A 20768-nucleotide genomic window follows, 5' to 3' on the forward strand; every position below is an offset into this window, starting at 1 on the left:
TTAATATCAAATTTTGTTACTCTTGCACTAACAAATGAGTCCTGATTCTCCAACTCCTGTACCCCTGCAGTGCACTCTTTCTTTTGGTAATTGGAACAGCCTATCTGGAAGCCCAAGGAATTTGGGAGCCATTCCGAAGGCGACTATCGTTTGAGGCCTCAAACCCGCCCTTTGATGTGGGAAGGCCATTTGATCTCAGGAGAATCGTTGGTATTTCATCTGAAGGAAAGTATGTCCCCATGCTGGCAATAAATTCTCTAGTATACATAGATTTGGCTGATATAATTACAAATAAAAATAAGCTGCTGCTGCTTTTCATCTATGCTCAGAAGAAAAAAATCTTAATTAAGATTACTTAATACCCTGTATCTCAGTTACTTAGAGCTTATACCAGATACTGTGTTTTTATTATATTGGTGAGGGTTAAAATATTCTTAGTTAGAACACTGACTTGATTCATAAATTTTTAGATAGAACAGACCTTAGAGAGTTGTGGAAATTATCCCTACTTCTTGCTGTTTTTTCCCCAGAGTAGTTTATATTTATGACGGCTGTACTGAAGAAATAAAATTTTTTAATACTAGATTTTAGGTTGCTATTTACTGATTCAGGTTCATCCTTTTTTCAGCTTGAATACACTCAGCTGCGACCCCAGTCACAGTAGGGGGTTCTGTGGAGCAGGCGGCTCATCATCCCGCCCTGGTGCAGGGAATCATAAGCAGTGTGGCCCAGCAGTCCACCCACACAGCAGTCACAGCAGCAGAAACTCAGCTGACGTGGAAAACGTCAGAACCAAAAACAGTTCAAGTACCTCTAGCAGGACTTCTGCACAAGCAGCTTCTTCACAGTCTGCTAATAAAACCAACCCCCTTGTCTTAGATTCAAATACAGTGACCCAAGGTCATGCTGCAAGCAGGAAGTCCAAAGGAGCAAAACAGAACCAGCACAGCAGCCAGCACCATATCCACAGCCCGTTGGAGCAGCACTCTCAGCCCCCACCACCACCATCAGTGCCTCAGCACCAGGAGCCACAGCCCGAAAGGCTGTCTCCCGCCCCCCTTGCACACCCTGCCCACCCAGAACGTGCCAGCAGCACAAGGCACAGCTCAGAGGACTCAGACATCACCAGTCTCATAGAAGCCATGGACAAAGACTTCGACCACCATGACTCCCCTCCCCTAGAAGTGTTTACAGAGCAGCCTCCATCGCCATTGTCAAAAAGCAAAGGTAATCATCTATTCCCTCTGTGGGGAAAACATGACACATAAGGGAAAGGCCAGTGCAGGTGTAAGGGGCTATTGTGATTATAGTTGTGATAAACTAGACAGCTTAATAGGGTCCTCTGGCTCAAATTTATTTCCACTGTGGGACTTCAACTTTTCCATCAAAAAGCAAATAGAGGTATCTATTTGTCATAAAAGCTACATTTGTATTTCTTAGATTGCTTACCAAAATCAGAAATTTGTTGGACATCTACTATTTTCCTTTTCAACTGCCTGTGGTTATTGTGATAGGTTGAGCTTTTTTTTTTTTTTTTTTTAACACAATGGTAAAATGGAGATCATCTGCCTTTTAACTTAAAATCAGGATTTCTGCACAACCTGTACTTTAGAGCAGGGGTTGGCAAACTACAGCCAGCAGGCCAGATCACCACCTGTTTTATATAAAGTTTTATTTGAACACAGCCATGCTCACATGTTTACATATTGTCAATGGCTGCTTTCATGCAGTAATGACAGAGTTCAGTAGTTTCGACCAAGGCAACATGGCCCACAAAGCTGAAAGTGTTTTATATCCAACCCTTTACCAAAAAAAGTTTGCCAACCCTGCTTTAGAGTTCTACTTACTGCATTAGTTATCTATTTCTGAGTGACAGATTACCCCAAACCTAGTGGCTTAAAACAATATTTGCTTTCTTACAGTTTTTGTGGGTGAGGGATATGGATGCAGCTTAGCTGGGTCCTCTGGCTCTCCCAAGATTGTAGTCAAGGTGTTGGTCGGGCTGAAGTCATCGTAAGGTTCAAATGAGGGTGGACCTGCCTCCAAGTTCACACAGGTGGTTGATGACAGGATTCACTTCCTCACGGACTGTTGGACTCAGGGCCCCAGTTCCTTGCTGGCTGTGGCCAGAGGTCTGTCATGGTTCCTCTCCATGGGGCAGTTCACAACAGAGCAGTTGTTTCCACCAGAACAAGCAAACAAGAGGGCAAGAAGGAGGCAAGCTAGCAGGATGGAATTCACTGTTTTTTATGATATAATCTGTGATCCCATCAACTTTGTAGTATTTTGCTCATTACAAGTGTGGTCCAGCCCACACTTCAGGAGAGGAAATTCAATGAAGGCATAAATACCAGAGGGATGGGCATTACTAAAAGACTTCCTCGAAGTCTGCATACCACACATAAATAGGTAGCTAATTCCTAACTTCCAAAATCGAAATGTGAAAAACAATAAATGGCCTCTAGTTGTATTTCAGTTTTATCCCTTTATAGCCTGAACTTCTTTGCATCTTCCTTTCTCCCTTGTGTCAGCCATGCATTAACAATATACATTATTCCAAGGCTATTTAAGTCTCATATCCCTATGGTAACCCATTGTTAGTGACTTGAGCCCACAAGGAGACATGATTACAAGCTTCACGTGACCGGCCACTCTATTTGTTATCCTTTCCACCATTGCTGTTTGGACAGAAGGAAGGAGCCAGAATCTGTTTTTTTCTTCAGTAAATGTTTTTATTGAAGTATAGTATACATATAGGAAATCAGTCTTTAAAATGAACTTTAAAAGATGTGTATTGATCTCAGGTTTCAAAATAGTAGTATGTCCTGAAACTATAGGCTTTCAGCTGGGCAGAATCTTTACGATCTCTCAAAAGCTTACCCCTACACTCCTGCAGAAAATCACCGGGTTTACATTAAATATGAACATTCTCTTTTTTTTAGAAGCAGCTCGTTCTTTTTTTTCCCCCCGATATCTCAAACAAAAATTCTTGCTTATAATAAGCTTATGTAATTTCTGGCTTTTGGAGGCTGTTTATAATAACCTCTGTTCAAATGATATGATGATCTCCCTGGATCTTACCTTCTCTGGTTGGATGATTTGCATGCCATCCAGCCATTCTCTAGTTATCCCTCCAGTTACTGTTCTTGGTGAAAAGTGGTGCCCAGAAATGCCCCCTGTTCATGGTTGCCCTGAGCAGGGACTCATGTAGCTGGATAATTATTAGATTCTGTACTTCTCTGCTTTTTCTTGCCTGTAACACTTAAACCCTGTGGACTACACAGAGGCCGTTGCTGGATTGAGGGTTAAAACCCAAGAAAGCTCTGAGCCTAGTACAGTTGGTTTTCAGTATCTGCATTAACCAGAGAAATGGTGGCATCTGTAGTCTTTCTCATTTCTGGCTTTGGCAGTCTGATGGGTGGCTTTATCAAGGGTAGGGAGAGGCAGAGAGGTGTGGTGTCATGAGACCAGGCTTTACCATCAGGCAGGTGCAGATCAAATCCTGGCTCTGCCACTTGCTGTGTGACTTTGGAGAAAATTATTCCTCTGATCCTCCACTTGTTATCTTTAAAGTGAAACAAATAGTTACTGCCTACATCATAAGGTGGAGCTGCTGCTGTGATTATTATTAGGGCATGAAATGGTACATACCATCTTTAGCCTGCTGAGTTGAAGGTGGCTGTGGAACATCCCAGCAGGAGTATCTGCTTGGAACTTGGTCTTGAAGGAGAGAAATGGGACAAGCAAAGGACTAAAGAGAAAATCCTGAGGGCAAGGCCAGCAAGAAGGCGGCCAGCAGACAGCATGACAGAAGGCAAGTAGAAGGTGTAGTTAACATATCCTGGTGAGGCTAGATGAAGCACAGGCAGAACAGTGATCTATGGAGGCTACCAGGTAGAACATTATTTGTGACCTTGGCAAGGACAGTTTCTGTGAAGCAGTAGGACTAGAGACCAGGTCACTGTGGCTTGGAGAGTAAGTTACACATTGGACTGTTAACAGTGGCCACTAATTACTTGGAGGCATTTACTTTTTAACCTGTATTTTCCATGTTATTTAATTTTTAACAAGTAAAAATTATGCATATATCATATGGTAATATTTTTAATGAAAAAAGGAATAACAGATGGGAACATGGTATTTGAAAATGTCAATGGGCCAAGGTCAAAAAGCCAGTAGAGCCAAGAGCAGTGGTGTGGGTCCACACTTACTAACGTTCCAGACACAGCTGCGATGTCTCATGCTCCCTGGTGATTGATTGGTATTGCTGTTCCCGTTTTTCCAGTGAGGAAACTGAGTCTTAGAAAGCTTATGTTGGGCAGATATGGGAGTCAAGCCCAGGTCTTTGTGATTCTGACTCCTATACCATGCTTCTTCCTACAAAAAAAAAAAAGGGAGAGAAGAAAATGAAAATGAAAATAATTGGTAAAACCAAGTATCCAAGGAGATGGAGTGGGATGAGGCCCAGTTTAGTAGATTATAAAAGAAGGGACACTTATTCCATAGGTATGTGGATTCGAGTGAGTTGGTAGAGATAAAAAGGCAGCATGTGGGTTTAGGCGAGTTTTTACTCCAAATGAAATTAACAGTCGTCTGCTAAGACCAAAAGGGGAAGTGGTAGGGTAGAAATAGAAAATAGATCGAGTTTGGAATAGTCAAATTTTCAGCTATTTAGGAATAGCTGAAAATGTTGTAGACTGGGAGTCAGTGAAACATGAGACAAGACAACATTGAGGACCCAGCTGAGGGTCACTATGGCACTGCCTCACCTTTGTGTTGCTTTTCTCCATTGTATTCTGCAGCCCAAGGGCGAAGGCTGGGTAGCTGGATTAAGACAGCGTCAGAGCTCTGCAGGACCGGGACAGCAAAAAGACACAGGAATGAGAATGTCATGGGGGTGCTGGCAAGAGAGTGTTGGTTGTGCTAGACTGTGTGGAATTAGCAGGCTGGAGGAGGACCTTTTGCCAGGAGGAACCTCACAAACAGGGAGAACATGGTAGGAACAAAGAATGATAGGAGACCAACATCTGAAAAGGAAGCGTGACAGTAACAGGAGTAAAGCTTGTTGGCAATAGCTAGGCCACAGAGCAAGAAGTGAGGTCCACAGTCCCTCACATAGCATTCTGGGTGCCACGTGTGTTTGGGAATTCAGAATTCTGGAAAGATATGCAGTGCACCTACCATACGATTCATAAAACAACTAAACTAGCCTCACATCAGTTGAGCTTAGGTTGTGCCACGAAAAAACTTTAGTCATGTTAAGTTTTGTTTCTAAATGAGTTAGGGGAAAAATGCATTGAGTTTTTCGGATTTCAGAGTTACAGATAAGAGACTGTCAATCTGTATAAAGCCTGGGGTCCAGATGATAGGAAGTCGAGAGTGAGAGGAAGTCCATGAGTGTGACACCAGGCTCCTTGTGAAGGCTGGGGAGATCTGCAGGCTACGGTGGTGGGGCCAGGCAAAGTGTATAGGAATATAGTATGGATGCAGCTGTCCCAAATGTAGGGGGTTCTGGGTGAACAGACCTGATCAGTCACCCCTGCACCTTCCCAGCTCCCTGCCATGGGAACAGACAGACAAAATCCACCCTAACTCCCCTCCCTCCAAAAGCAGGGCATCTGCTCTGCTAAGCACTGATGAGCCCTGAGGCTTGCTTGTTAGGCTTCCCACTCTGTCCTCCACCTCTCTGTATAGTCCCACAGACAAAGATAACCAGTCCTTGCAGTAAATCTAGCCTGATTTGCCCCACACAGACGAGGAACTGGGCAAGAGTGAGCAGAGAGAAGGGCTAGTGTAGTCTCTAGGGAAGCAGGCCCTCAGCTTGCTCGCTGGGAACAGGAAGTGCAGTGGCTAACCTACCTAGAGGAGGCCACTCCTGGAAGAGAGGGACTTGCAACCCAAAGTTGTGGGCTGGGGGCTGGCAATAGTGATGTCACCTGGGAGCTTATTAGAAATGTAAGTGTAGAATCTTGGGCCTCAGTCCAGACCACTGAATCAGAATCTGCGTTTAACCAGATCCGCATGAGATTTGGATACCCCATGTTAAGGCATTCTAACTCCACTCATTAGTGGAATGTAACTACTAGATGGTCTTGGGAGGCAGGGCCACTGGTCTCATGCAGTGGTTACTTGGGCAGGCAGGGAATTGCCCCAAGGCGGAGTTTGCTGCTTATGTTTCTAGAGTAAACAAATCCAAAGTCTAATTGAGTATAATAATCTTATGAAAATCCTATATAATTGAACTCTAGGTGCTATAAAGTTTTGGTTGTGCAGCCCTGTGTACCTTATCAGTTCCACTTAGTGCCAAGAATGATATATACAATCTTCTAATAATACGAGAAAAACTAGAACAAAATAAGAGTATGGGTCTCCTTGCAAACTCATGATTAATTTTTTTCCCTGGGGCCAGGTGTGGTGGCTCACGCCTGTAATCCTAGCACTTTGGGAGGCCAAGGCAGGAGGATCACTTGAGGTCAGGAGTTCGAAAACAGCCTCAGCAAGAGTGAGACCCCATCTTTAGTTAAGAAAAAAAAAAATAGAAATTAGCCAGACGTGATGACATACGCCTTTAGTCCCAGCTACTTGGGAGGTTGAGGCAGGAGGACTGCTTGAGCCCAGGAGTTTGAGGTTGCAGTGAGCTATAATAATGACACCACGGCACTCTAGCCCCGGGGATAGAGCAAGACTCTGTCTCAAAAAAAAAAACAAAAAAACAAATTCCCTGGGCTAAAAGTAAAATATTTTCACTTCATAGGAATTCTTTTCTAACTTCTCTTGGGCTATATGAGTATCTTTACTATCTAGGCACAGAGTTTAATGAAACAAAATAATATAATGGCTACAAAATTTTGAAAATAATATTTATTTTAACTTAAAGAGCTCCTGAAGAGTTTTCTTTATATATATATTGAGGTATATTTTAGTTTATCATATTCATATAAAGGTATCCTTTCAGAACAAAATAGGAGGAAATAGATTTATATGACCAGTACTGACCCTAGTAAATCATATGCTGGTCTGTATTATTTATTGGCCCTTTTAAACCTCTTAAACAGCCAAAAAATGAGGAGAAGGAACAAATTCTTGCCACAGTTGATTCAGTAGAGATTCTCCAGAGATGTCCCTTTCAGGTGTTATAGCTGACATTGTGTGGCCTGACTTAGGCCCACAGCTGCCAGGGACTACACATGTTGAGAGAAACTTTTTGCTAGTAATTGAAACTTCCCTGAAGTAACTCTTTTGAGTGGAGATTGAAGGAAATGATTTCAAGTGGGAGAGAGACAACCAAAGCAACTAGCTCAGGCTAGCAATTACAAATTCATTTGTATAGTACTTACTGAAGACAAAAAGTAAATTAGTAGACATACTTTTTATATTTATATTTCATACCTTGTCTACTTTTAAAACAGATTAGAGGTAGTTTAAATTATTAAAGCACACATAAAACAATGATTAAAAGTCAATAAATCGGTTTTGGCGTTTTATCTGTTGTTTAATTATGGCGCTATTTCAGCAGCAACCTAGAATAAAGTTAGTTGTTACCATTAAATGTTAAAATGAGCTGCAAATTTCCTGGCATCTATGGCCAAAGGAAGATGTTATATAGTTCTCATGTAGGAAAAAGAGGCATGAGAGTTCATGTGAAAAAACAGACTTTGCCAGCATTAAATTCATGCATGAATCTAAGGACATTGAACAATATAATGGGCATTGTGCCTCTGAAGAAAATATGGGAATGTTCTTCACATAGATGCATTATATTGGCCCTCTGTAAAACCTGACACCGTAACATTAAATCATAATTCCTCATCTACATCATGCCTCTTAGATACACACTCAGCCTTACGCCCTGCACACAGCGTTTATGGTGACTATGGGTAAGTGTAGTCAGTCTCTGTTTTTTGTTTTTTGTTTTTTGTTTTGGAGACGGGCTCTCACTCTGTTTCCCAGGCTGGAGTGAAGTGGTTTCATCATAGCTCACTTGAACAACTGGGCTCAAGCAATCCTCCTGCCTCTGCCCAGTCTCTGTTCAAGACGCTACATCTATAAGCAGTAGATGGTCCTCTATGGAAAACATTTTAGCAGGTAGGGACAAATGTTTTTGTCAACAGAGAGTTTTGAACCAGGCACAGTGGCTCACACCTGTAATCCCAGCACTTTGGGAGGCCAAGGCAGGAGAATTGCTTGAGGTCAGGAATTCAAGACCAACCTAGTCAATTTAGTGAGACCCCATCTCTACAAAAAATTAAAAATTAGCCAGGTATGGTGACATATACTGGTGACAATACTCGGGAGGCCAAGGCAGGAGGATCACTTGAGCCCAGGAGTTTGAGTTTGCAGTGAGCTATGATTGCGCCACTTTTTCTCTAGCTTTGGTGACAGAGTGAGATCCTGTCTCTAAAAAAAAGTGTGACTCCACTTAGGAAAAGTATACTCAATTAGGCTTTAAAACAAGGAATAAACAGTTTCATTCTGACCATTTTTTCAGAACAGGCATAAAACTACCAACTGGACATCTGATTTTGAGGAGGGTTGCGACCTATTATCTCACCAAGATAAGTAGCTGCAAAAAGTATCCCCTCTCCAAGTTAGATGTGGGATTGTTTAGTGCTAGCCATTTGAATCTTGACGAATGCTTATCAGATGTTAGTGTGAAGTGGGTTGTGGTGCCTGCCTTCCACGCACCCCTTTGCCCTCTCAGGTCTCCTGCCACAGAAGTTCAGTGGGCAAGAAAGTGCCACTTTTCTTCATCCTTACCCAGGCACCCCCATAACCTCTTCACACCTTCCTGCCTGTGATAGACCTTAAGTAGAGGAAGAAGTTTATGCTAAGAGCCCAAGTGAGGCCTCTTATTTCCCTTCTAGATCTGAAGCTTCCTATGAGAACTTACGTATTTGGGGATGCCAGATGGCAGGAGAGAGCATGAGATAGATGGGTGAGGCTTCAGACAGCACCCCAGGTTTGCTTTGCCAGCTAGCTGTGTGGATGAGAATGACCAACTTTTCATGGCAGGCAGGGGAGGTAGGGGTACATCCTGGAGTCAGGACATAAAGACTAGGGGAAGAGTTTCACAGCTGAGGTATGAACTGAGGAAAAAAAAAAAAAAAAAAAGACTAGGGGAAGAAAGCCTGTCACACAAGAGCACTGGCCAACCACATACCAAAGTTTACTTTGGTGCATTATTCTAGTCATGTCTATATCAGGCTTATCTTTTCATTTGCTATGGTAAATGGGCTTGCACCCCATTCATTGTTTGTGATTAGAATCTAATCTGTCTATCTTTAATTCAGGCGTGCAACTTACATATTTCTAAGAGTATCAATAGCCTAGGATCTATAGATTACATACAGTAAATAATTTTCAGTGGTAGTTGTGTTAAAAAGTTTGTATATTCATAAATTGTTGCCGGAAGCAGCAATTTTTAAAGCATGTCATGCCCTAAAAATATAGTAATCACACACACATTCTTTGAACCAGTAATCCTGTATCTGGACATTTAACATCAAGAAATAATGTTACATGTGCTATGATTTATAATAGTGAAAAATGGAAACCACTTAAACATCTAGGGGACTTGTAATTACAGTATGTTGACTCAATGCAACATGTCTTTTAAAATAATTATGCCTAGAGTGTAATATCTGTGATATAAGGATTTGACAGATGATCGTTATCTAGTCCCATAAACTATATCCCTTTAGTTTTATCAGTGAGTGGAATAGGGTATGGCAGTGGTCAGTTGTGGGGTAGGCATTGGTAAACCTCCCATTTTTCTTGGACAAGGTATTAGATTGAGAGATCCCAGTCCTTTTGTATGTTGAGAAGAAAGTTGGAATTGAGTTTGAAAGGGTAGCTTTCAGGCCATATGGACATACTATTTGCATGAGAAAAAGTGTGTGTTTAGCTTTTTAAAAGTAGAATGAACAACACTTAAGGCATTCTGAAGAATTAACATACTTGGCAAAGATTAGTACCCACCCCGTGAATATTGCCACAGCTTGGTCACATGTGAGTTCTTAGGAATGTTTGTTTTTAAATTTAAATGAGACACATACACTATTTGTTTTTTAACTTTTTATTTTGAGATAATTGTAGATTCACATACAGTTGTAAATAATAATACAAAGATCCCATATACTTTTTACCCAGTTTCTCCCAGTGGTTAATACATTGTAAAACTGTAGTACAATAGCATTAATACAACCAGGATAGTGATGTTGATAAAATCACTGAGACACAGAATCTTCCACCACCACAAGGACCTTCGTGGGCCCTTTTCTAGCCACACCCACTTCCCTGTCTCCCCAGCTTCTTTGGTCCCTTGGCAGCCATTAATCTCTTCTGCATTTCTATAATTTTGTCATTTCAAGATTGTTACATAAGTGGAATCATACAGTTATGTAACCCTGTGGAACTGGCTTTTTTCACTCAATATAATTCTCTGGAGAGTCACCGGTTTGTTCCTTTTTATTGCTGAGTAATAATCCGTGGTATGGATGTCACCATAGTTTTTTTAATCATTTGCCCATTGAAGAACATTTGGATTGTTTCCATTTTGGGGCTACTATGTATAAAGATGCTATAAATATTTGAGTAAAGGTTTATGTATGAATATAGGACTTCATTTCTCTGGGATATGTGCCCAGGAATGAATCTGTTGAATCACATGATAGTTACATGTTTAGTTTTTTAAGAAACTGCCGAAATGTTTTCCAGAGTGGCTGTATTATATTCCATTCCCACCAGCAATGTAGAAGTAATCCAGCTTCTCCACATTCTCACTAGCATTTGGTAGTATCGTTATTTGTTCTATTACAGCCATTCTGGTAGGTATGTAGTGATAACTCATTGTGGTGTTTATTTGTAGTTCCCTAATTGCTAGTGATGTTGAACATATTTTGATGTGTTTATTTGCCATCTTAATATCTTTGGTGAAATACCTTCTTCGTGTCTTTTGCCCATGCTCTAATTGCATTGTTTGGGGTTTTTTTTTTTTTTTTTACTGTTTTTTAGTGAGCTTTGAGAGTTGTTTATATATTCTAGATACTATTAATAATACTTTGTCAGATATGTGGTTTGCAAATATTTTTTCTGTAGTGTCTTTTCATCCTCTTGTAGTCCATGATCCATTTTGAGTTAATTTTTGTGTGAAGTGTGAAACTTAGGCCAGAGTTTACTTTGATCTAAGTTGGGGGCATGAGTGTTAATTATAACTCAATTTCCTTAATAGTTATAGGGCTCCTCAAATTATCTGTTTCATACTGGGTGAGTTGTGGTAGTATTATAGTTAGTGTTTTTCAAGCAAGTGGTCCATTTAAACTAAGTTATCACATTTATGTGTATATAGTTATTTGTAATATTCCCTTACTATCGTTTTAATATATCCTCTTTCATTTCTGATATTGGTAATTTACCTCTTCTTTCCTTTTTCTTTCTTTCTTTTTTTGAGATAGGTTCTTGCTCTGTCACCCAGGCTAGAGTGAGTGGCACGATCACAACTCACTGCAACCTCAAACTCTTGGGCTCAGGTGATCCTCCTGCCTCAGCCTCCCATATAGCTAGAACTGCAAGTATACACCACCATGCCTAGCTAATTTTGGGTTGTTTTTTGGGTTTTGGGTTTTTTGTTTGTTTGTTTGTTTGTTTGTAGAGACAAGGCTTCGCTGTGTTGCTCAGCCTGGTCTCAAACTACTGGCCTCAAGCAATCGTCCCTCCTCAGCCTTCCAAAGTGCTAGGATTACAGGCAGCCACCGTGCCCAGCCTCTTTTTTTGACCTATTCAAAGAACAGTTCTATGTTTCATTAATTTTTCTTTATTGCTTATCTGTTTCAATTACATTGCCTTCTGCTCTTTGTTATTACCTTCCTCCTGCTTACTTTAGGTTTATATTGCTGCAGTTTTTTAGGTTCTTGAGGTAGGAGCTTAGATTGTTGATAAAAGACTTTTCCCCATTTTAATTTATATTGTTAGTGCTATGCATTTGCTTCTCAGCCCTGCTTGAGTTTGTGTCCCACAAGTTTTAATATATGGAACTTTCAGTTCCGTGTTTTTATTTCTTTTGAGAATTTCTGTGATCCATGGATTACTTAGAATTGTGTTGCTTAGTTTTCAAGTATTTAGAGATTTTCCTGTCTTTCTGTTGTTGCTTTCTAGTTTGAATCCATTATGGTTGGAGAACACATTCTGAATGATTTCAGTTTTTTTTTTTAACTTGTTGAAGTTTGTTTTATGGCCCAGGATATGACCTATCTTGGCATATGACCTATGGGAACTTGAAAAGAGTGTATATGCTCCTATTTTTTTAGATTCTGTTGGTTGATGGTGTTGTTGAGTTCTTCCATATCCTTTCTGATTTTCTGTCTAGTTTTATTGTTGAGAGAAGGTTGTTGACATCACCAATTATAATTGTGGATTTCTGTTTCAGATATATGCATTTCTGCTTTATGTAGTTTGCAGTTCTTTTGTTTAAAGCATATGCATTTAAGATTGTTACATCTTATTGGTGGGTTGACCTTTTTATTTTTTATCACTATGTAATCCCCTTCTTGGTCCCTAGTACTTTTCTTTCCTCTGAAGCTTACTTTATCTAATATTAATATAGCAGTTCCTGCTTTCCTTTAATTAATGTTTCCACAATTTATTTTTTCCATCCTTTTACTTCCAACCTGCCTATGTCATTGTATTTGAAATGAGTTTCGTATAGACAGCATATAATTAGGTCATGATTTTTAATCTAGTCTGCCAGTCTCTGTCTTTTTAATTATGTAATTAGATCATTTACTTTTAGTGTACTTACTGATATGTTAGGACTTAAATCTGCAATTTTATTTTTTGTTTTCTGTTTTCTCTGTTTTCCTTATTTTCTTTTTCTCGCCTTCTTGTGGGTTACTTGTATATTTCTTAGAATTCTGTTTTGATTTTTTTCTATAGCATTTTTGAGTGTATATCTTTGTATAGCTTTTTTCAGTGGTTGCTCTAAGTATTACATTATACATACATAACTTATCACAGCCCTCTGGGGTCATCATTTTACCCATTCAAGTGAAATATAGAAACCCTTATCTCCCTTTATGTTCATTTGCCTTCCCCCATTTGTAACATAATTGTCTTAAATATTTCTGCTACATACATTTAGAACCAAATCAGATAGTGTTAAAATTTTTGCATCAGTCATCAAACATAATTTTAAAAACTCAAGACATAAAGGAAATTCTGTTGTATTTGACCATAGTTTTGCTTATTATGCTTTTTCTTTTTTCCTAATGCTCCAAGGTTCCTTCTTTTAATATTTCTGTTCTATTTTGATAACTTTCTTTAGCCTTTCTTTTAAAATAGGTCTGTTGGATACAAATTCTTTTAGCTTTCCTTCATCTGAGAATATCAGAATATTCCTGAAGGATATTTTATTTTGGGTATAGAATTCTGGGATAACAGTTGTTTTCTTTGAGTACTTGAAAAATGCTTCCTTCTAGCCCCATGGTTTCTGATGAGAAATCTGTCATTCTAATTTTTTTTCCCCTGTATAGGTAAAGTATTGTTTTTCTCTGGCTTTCAAGGTTTTTTTTTCTTTGTCTTTAGTTTTCATAAGTTTGATTATGATATGTCTTGATGTGGATTCCTTTGTGTTTATCCTCTTTGAGGTTTGCTTTTTTAAAAAAAAAAAAAAATCTGTAGGTTTATATCTCTTATCAAATTTGGAAGTTTTCAGCCATTGTTTGTTTGAGTGTTTCTTCAGGCCTTCTCTTTTTCTCCTTTCCTTCTGAGACTTTGATAACACAAATGTTAGATCTTTTGTTATAATCACACAAGTCCCTGAGGCTCTGTTCTTTTTTTTTTCCAATCTGTTTTCTCTCATAATTTCAATTTTTGTATATTCAGGTTTACTGATTATTTCCTCTGTTTCTTCTGTTCTGTTGTTGAGCCCATGCACTGAGCTTTTTATTTCAGTTACTAGTTTTCAATTTTAAAATTTTCATTTTGTTGTTCTTCATAGCTTCTGTTTCTTTGCTGAAGCTTTCTGGTTTTTCATTTGTTTCAGGCGTATTCATAATTGCTCAATGCAATGTTATGATGGCTGCTTTAATATCTTTGTTATATAATTCTAACATCTCTATCATCTTGGTGTTGGCATCTATTGATTGTTTTGGTTTTTTATTTAATTCGAGAGCTTCCCAATTCTTGGTATGAAGAGTGACTCTAGACTGAAACCTGGACCTTTTGGGTATTAATGTCTTGAGGCTTTGGATCTTACTTAAACCTTCTGTTTTAGCTGGCTTTCCCTGACACTGCTCTGGTAGGGGAAGGGGAATAGGAGTGTGCCGCCTTGTTATTGCCATGTGGACTTAGAAGTCCTGGTTTCCTACTTGTTCTCTGTTGACACCCAGGGAAAGGGAGGCTCTTCATTACTGCTGGGACTTCTGACTCCCACATTGTCTCTGCTGACACCCTGGCAGTGGTGAAAGTCCTGACTCTCCATGAGGCCTTCTCTGACAATACTTCAGCGGGGAAGGGAGGAGATGGTTAGCTCCTTCGTGCCTGGTAGGGAGTGGTATTCATTACCAACTAGCTGGGATGAAAGACCCAGCTTCCCACTTAGCCCTCTATGACACCACCATGGCCAGCATATTGAGGTGTCTGGAGCACTTGCCACAAGCTGGGTGCTGTGCAAGGCACTGAGTGGGGAGAGATCAGTAAGGCCTGATCTCTGCCCTAAGGTGCTTGGACTCTGAGGAACAGAGCCTGGAAAAGGGAGATCTCAGGAAAGTGATACAGAAGAGCTTCATTTCCAGAGACAGAGCTGAGCTCACCACAGTAGGTGAGCCAGCATCCCCCAGACAGGATTCTGCTTGGTGATCATGGGAGTAGGCAGACAGAGGGTGACTGGCCTCAGGGACAGTTCCTCCAGACAGTGGTGTGAGCCTGACAAACCTGGGTGCCCTACCAAGAGCCCTTCTCTGTCACCACGTTCACATTGGGTATATTTCTCCCTTGGTCACTTCAAAGAAAACACACTCTTGAGTTTTTCTAACCTGTTTCTCCCTGTAGCTTGTGCCATCTTTATTTGGATGGGCTAATTTATATTATTGATAATGGTTCCAATAAGGCTAGGAGACATCTTATCTCCTCCACTTTGAGTGCAATTGAGTTCATTAATTCATCTTTGACAGGGCAGTCTCCCTCTCAGTTCTTTTTTTTAATTGACATATAATAATTATATGTATTTATGGGGGTACAGTGTGATATTTTGATATATATTTATATCGTGGAACAATTAAATCAAGCTAATTACCTTATCTATCATCTCACATACTTTTAATTTTGGGGAGAATGAAAACATTTAAAATTTACTCTTCTAGCAGTTTTGAAATATACAACACATTATTAACTATAGTCAACATGCTGCGCAGTAGATCTCAGACTTATTCCTCCCAACTGAAACTTTTCACCCTTGAACAGAGTCTCCCATGCTCTGGCCCAGCCTTCCAGTCTCTGGTAACCACCATCTTCTATGTACTTCTGTGTCATCTCATACCTGTTATCAGAAACACAGATGACCACAGTGTAAACATGTATCAACACATCACATTGTACCCCATAAATATATATATAATTATTGTCAATTAAAAATAAAAACGTTTTTAAAAGATAACTGTGGGCAAAGATGTGGAGAAAAGAGATCCCTCTGAATTCTTGATTCCCACTTCCCAATCCCCCACTCTCTCTCTCATGTCCTGGCAACAGGCTGGTAGCGTGAACCAGTGGTGTAGGCTCAGGAAACAGTGTTCTGTGATTCTGTGATGGGCCACGGGTATGGAAGAGACAAGGACAGGCTGGAGCAGACAGTGGAAAGATAGATGGGTCCAGACTGTGAAGGAATTTGAACTTTATCCTATAGAAAATGAGGGATAGGATAAAGTTTTTAAACTTTAAAAATGTTTCAGAAGGAAATCAATGCTGTTGACAGTGTAGAAGGCAAAGTGGAACAGGAGGAAATGCTTAGAAGACTGGGCCATTGCAGGAGGCCAGGCAACAGATGAGGAAGTCCTGAGCTCAGGAAGTGGCAGTGGGGGTGAGAAGTGAGAGATGAGAAATGAATTAAGAGATTTTAGAGATCTAATCTATTCAACTGATTGATTAATGGTTAAATTGCATTGTTTACATAATTTCTTCCAGGTGACTCAGAATTCCCCAAATTCTACTCTGAAAGACAGGTACCTATCTTCCTGAGATTCCTGCCTGTGTATACATGCAGCAGTCGTGAGAAATGGGAAATGAGACACTGCATTATCACCAGCAGGTTGTGTGCCTGTAGTGCCCCCAACACAGGTCTCTGATAAACCTGGATAGAATTTCCACTTAAGCCAGGGATTCTTAAATTGACAATATATTACAATCACCTGGAAGAGCTTGTTAAAACAGGTTGCCTTGCCCACCCCTAGAGTTTCTTGTTCTGTAGGTCTGGAATGAATGAGGCCATAGAATTTGCATTTCTAACAAGTTTCCAGATGATGCTGATTCTGTAGGCCAGAGAAAAACACTGAGAATCACTGACCTAACAAAAGGTTTCAGAGTCTCTTCCCTAAAGCCCAATCTTTCTACTGGAAACCAGCCCCAAAGGAAGAGAAGACCTTTGGGAACAAGCTTGCCCCAAGAATCAGCTCATCGGCTTACCCCAGCAATAGGCAAGAGGGAGGCACTCCCTGTCACAGCCTCATGGGGACAGTGACTGCCCACAGGTAGGCGTGGGCCAGTCAGTCTGATCAGGTTATCAGTCCCTTTTCTTGGGAAAGTGCACTCTGTCTTCTCCCACCACTATTTGAACTTGGGAATCTGAGCAGCAGAAGAAATCATACCTGGCACTCAAGTAGCTCCTCACTGGGTAATTAGATTGATGTTGATACTGTGGACAAGTGATTCTCAGCCTAGATGTACAGTACAATCACTAGGTCACATTCAGAACTATTGAGTCAGAATCTCTCAAGTGGGCCCAGACAGCAATTTTTTCATAATGCTCCCTGGATTATTCTAAAGTATGTCTGGTTAAGAACCGTTACTATAGACTGAGAACCCAAAAGATGTTAGGGTGTTTAGTTTTGGACATTTAAGATTTGAATTGCTTATGGTCAATTAAAATGAGCCCCCAGGGAGAATATAAAGGGAAAAGAGAAGATGTTCCCAGGGCAGATCCCTAGGTAACACCAGCAAAGATGGAGCCAGAAAAAAGGTTGTCAGAAGTGTCGATCATGTTGGGGCCCGGCGGGGGTGGGAGGGCACATTCTGCAGAGTCCAGTAGAACAGAGAAGGTCGTGTAGAATGAGGAATGATACAGGTCACTGGCTTTGACAGTTACCTTTTCAAAATCACATTTGTTAAGCTGCTGGGAACAGAAGCCCAAGTGCAGCATATTCAGTTAATAAAAGATGAGGATTTGGAGGTAAAAAGTGTAAAAACTGTTCTTTTATGAAATAACCTTTCATTACCCAAGTTTTCAACTGAACTATTGGTTTGTTAAGTATTTTTCTCCTTTATTTGAGTTTACTTTAAAAATTTCATTTCCAGCCCTTTTCTATTTATTATGGAAGTTTCACGTTATCATAAATATAGATTATTTATACAGATTTACCGCCTCTCACCCATTGAACCTAAGCATGATCAAAATGTGTAATTGCCGGTGAGAAATTCATTGCATGGGGTCCTGATCTTGATCATGTGGGAAAAGAATCTGAGAAATCTGCAGGTAGGGCAGAGACCACGCCCCTCCCCTCTTGCCATGGTGGGAGGAGCTCAGCCCTCTGGGTGGGTCAAGGGCTGTTGTAATTAAACCAGCTAGTCAGTCTTCTGAAACAAAGGCCTCTCAGTTTTTGAGACTTAATACCCAGATATGGGCCAGGCGTGGTGGCTCAAGCCTGTAATCCTAGCACTCTGGGAGGCCAAGGCGGGCGGATTGTTTGAGCTCAGGAGTTCGAGACCAGCCTGAGCAAGAGCGAGACCCCGTCTCTACTAAAAATAGAAAGAAATTATATAGACAGCTAAAAATATATATAGAAAAATTAGCCGGGCATGGTGGTGCATGCCTGTAGTCCCAGCTACTTGGGAGGCTGAGGCAGGAGGATTGCTTCAGCCCAGGAGTTTGAGGTTGCTGTGACCTAGGCTGACGCCATGGCACTCTAGCCCAGGCAACAGAGTGAGACTCTGTCTCAAAAAAAAAAAAAAAAAAAATACCCAGTTATGGTTTTGAATCTAACATCTGGAATCACTGTAAAGTAAATGTTGAAATGACATTCCCGGAAATCAGTCAGAACTTTGCTTATACTTTTTCTAGATCAGGCTCAGCAAACTTTTTCTGTAAAGAGCCAGGTAGTAAATAAAATGTTTGAGGCTTTATTGGGCCACAAACTCTCTCTGTTGCATTTTTTTCTTTGTTTCTTTTTTTCAGCCACTTGAAAATGTAAAAATCATTCTCAGCTCCCAAGCCATACGAAACAGGCTGCAGGCCACATTTGGACTGTGGGCCGTAGTGTGTTGACCCCCCCATATAGATGCCAAGATTTGGGTCTCTGACACCCATCAACAGTGGAATTCTTCAGGATAAAGCATAAAACATCAGGGTTTAAATTAAGTTATATTAAGTCACTATTATCAAGAAGATGTATTAGAAATGATGACATGCAGAATGGGTTAAAATGTGGCTTGTCCAGCTTTCACCTGCCTACCCAGGTGATCTTGCAGGTACATTCTGAGGTGCTGGGATCTGGGGCTTTCTCTGCCTCTGTGTAGTCCTGCTAGAACATAAGCTGTGTGAGGGCAGGGATTATGTTGTGCACTGCTGTATTCCCAGCATGTAGAACACTACCTGGGAAATATGCTGTGGGATGATTCTCATTTGTTTTGGTAGCATCCAGATTTTTTTAAATAAAGGGTTTTCTATAGCTCCATTTTTACTCTCTGTCCATAATAAATATTAACATCACATAGTACTTATGTGCCAGTCACTCTTCTAGGGCCTGTGTAATTCCCCACTACACCCTGTTAGGTCTTGTCTTCCCATCATACAGATGAGAGGCCAAGATCATGCAGCTAGCTGGGGAGAACCAGGATTTGGGCCCAGCCATTGTGGCTCCACCGCTGGGGCTCTTAGCACCCCTCAAGTGATGCACACAGGCAGCTCATCATTTGTGTCACCATCAGCCTTCCATCTTCCAACAGATTTTAAAGAATCTCTGGGTTTCACTTAAGTGACTTTTCAAAGCTCCATTACCCTTTGGGATGTATAAAAACATTCTCAGACAGACATACAGATTTATCCAAGCTGCTGAGTTTGTCCAAACTCATTGAACCGTACACTTGAAATGAGTGCATTCTGTTATCCATAAGTTATGCCTTAATAAAGATAATTTTTAAAATATTCTCATCACAAAGTGAAATGTGATTTGGAAAACTTTAATTAGAGAAGAAATAAATAAACCTTTATTAATCCTTTATTAATGAGAAAAGAGTCCAGCCTCTTCCAAAAAAAATATAATGGCTTTTTCTTTTCTTTTCTTTTTTTTATAACACTTAACACTACTCAATGACAATGGCTTTGTTTTCTAAGCTATTTAAAAATCAAGAGTTATTTTACTTTAATATTCCATCCTCAGGGAAAGGAAAACCTCTTCAACGAAAGGTGAAACCACCTAAGAAGCAAGAGGAAAAGGAGAAGAAGGGAAAGGGAAAGCCACAGGAAGATGAGCTGAAAGACTCTTTGGCTGATGATGACAGCTCCTCCACCACCACAGAGACCTCCAACCCTGACACAGAACCACTCCTCAAAGAGGTAGGAGGTGCTCTTTCAAAAGAAAACCAAAGGGGAAAAGAGAGGTCTCTCGCAGAGCACAAGACCTTCTATCTCATAGATTCTGATTTTAATACAAAATTAATGTTTTATATTTGACGTACCTTCTAAGGGTTTGTTAATGTGCCTGGGCATGACTAAAGAGTCATTTCCCTGCAGAAACCAGTCATAGCTCTTCATTTCCTCCAGAGAAGAACATTTTGGAAGCATGTTAATAAAGTAAAATATTTAGAAATTGGAAACACTGCTTAAAAGTTAGGAAACTGTCTAGAATAGTAACTATTCTACCTCCTGAAATTTGTTTCAAATTTTAAGTATCACAAGAGAGTAAGAAGAAACTGTACCATTTTAATTATGTTGGGTGTTTTCCCGTCGGATCACTGCTGGCACCTGCTGGAAGCAGAACTTCGATAGCAACTCACTCCCCAAACAGGTAGAGTGGTGACTGTTCTGGAGGGAGTGTGGCCCAGGGAAAGACCCCAGGCTTCAGTAGTGACCCAGGACTGGAAACTCAGCCCAGCCCAGGACACATCAGCACATCGAGAAAACTGCCTCACCCCTCTGAGTCCCTAGCGCACAGGGTGGTTATTCGCATCAGGAATAGGATTGCAAAATGGCCTGGTCCACGGTGGGCCTTAGAAGATAGAGGGCAGAGTTGCTGTTGTGAATGTGTCTAAGAGCAAGTTGTAAGTGGTGTGCAGGAAAGGAAGGGTATAATTCTACTTTGGTATTTTTATTTTTAGGTAAATATATTTCAGATTTAAAATGATCCTAATACACCCTTTAATGTTGTAGACCAGAATTTCTTTTTCACATTTAGTCTAGTGACCTAAAGAATCACTTTTTAAAGATATCCAGCAGTGTCATCTGCATGCATTAATTTTTTAAATAAAATTACTTTCCACATCAACTGCCTTCCCCCTCACAAGTCCCT

At 40.4% G+C, this 20768-nt stretch overlaps 1 protein-coding gene across 1 annotated transcript in view; it reads left to right on the forward strand.

Moving 5' to 3' along the window:
- Positions 1-20768, forward strand: part of TMEM131 (transmembrane protein 131) — a 205406-nt gene that overhangs the window by 166608 nt on the left and 18030 nt on the right. The window contains exons 30-32 of the mRNA XM_069494183.1: positions 71-229; positions 629-1227; positions 19641-19816. Coding sequence (XP_069350284.1) covers positions 71-229; positions 629-1227; positions 19641-19816 — 934 coding nt within the window. The remainder of the gene's footprint in view (positions 1-70; positions 230-628; positions 1228-19640; positions 19817-20768) is intronic.

Source organism: Eulemur rufifrons, chromosome 19 (assembly GCF_041146395.1).
Source record: "Eulemur rufifrons isolate Redbay chromosome 19, OSU_ERuf_1, whole genome shotgun sequence".
In the NCBI taxonomy this organism is placed as follows: Eukaryota; Metazoa; Chordata; class Mammalia; order Primates; family Lemuridae; genus Eulemur; species Eulemur rufifrons.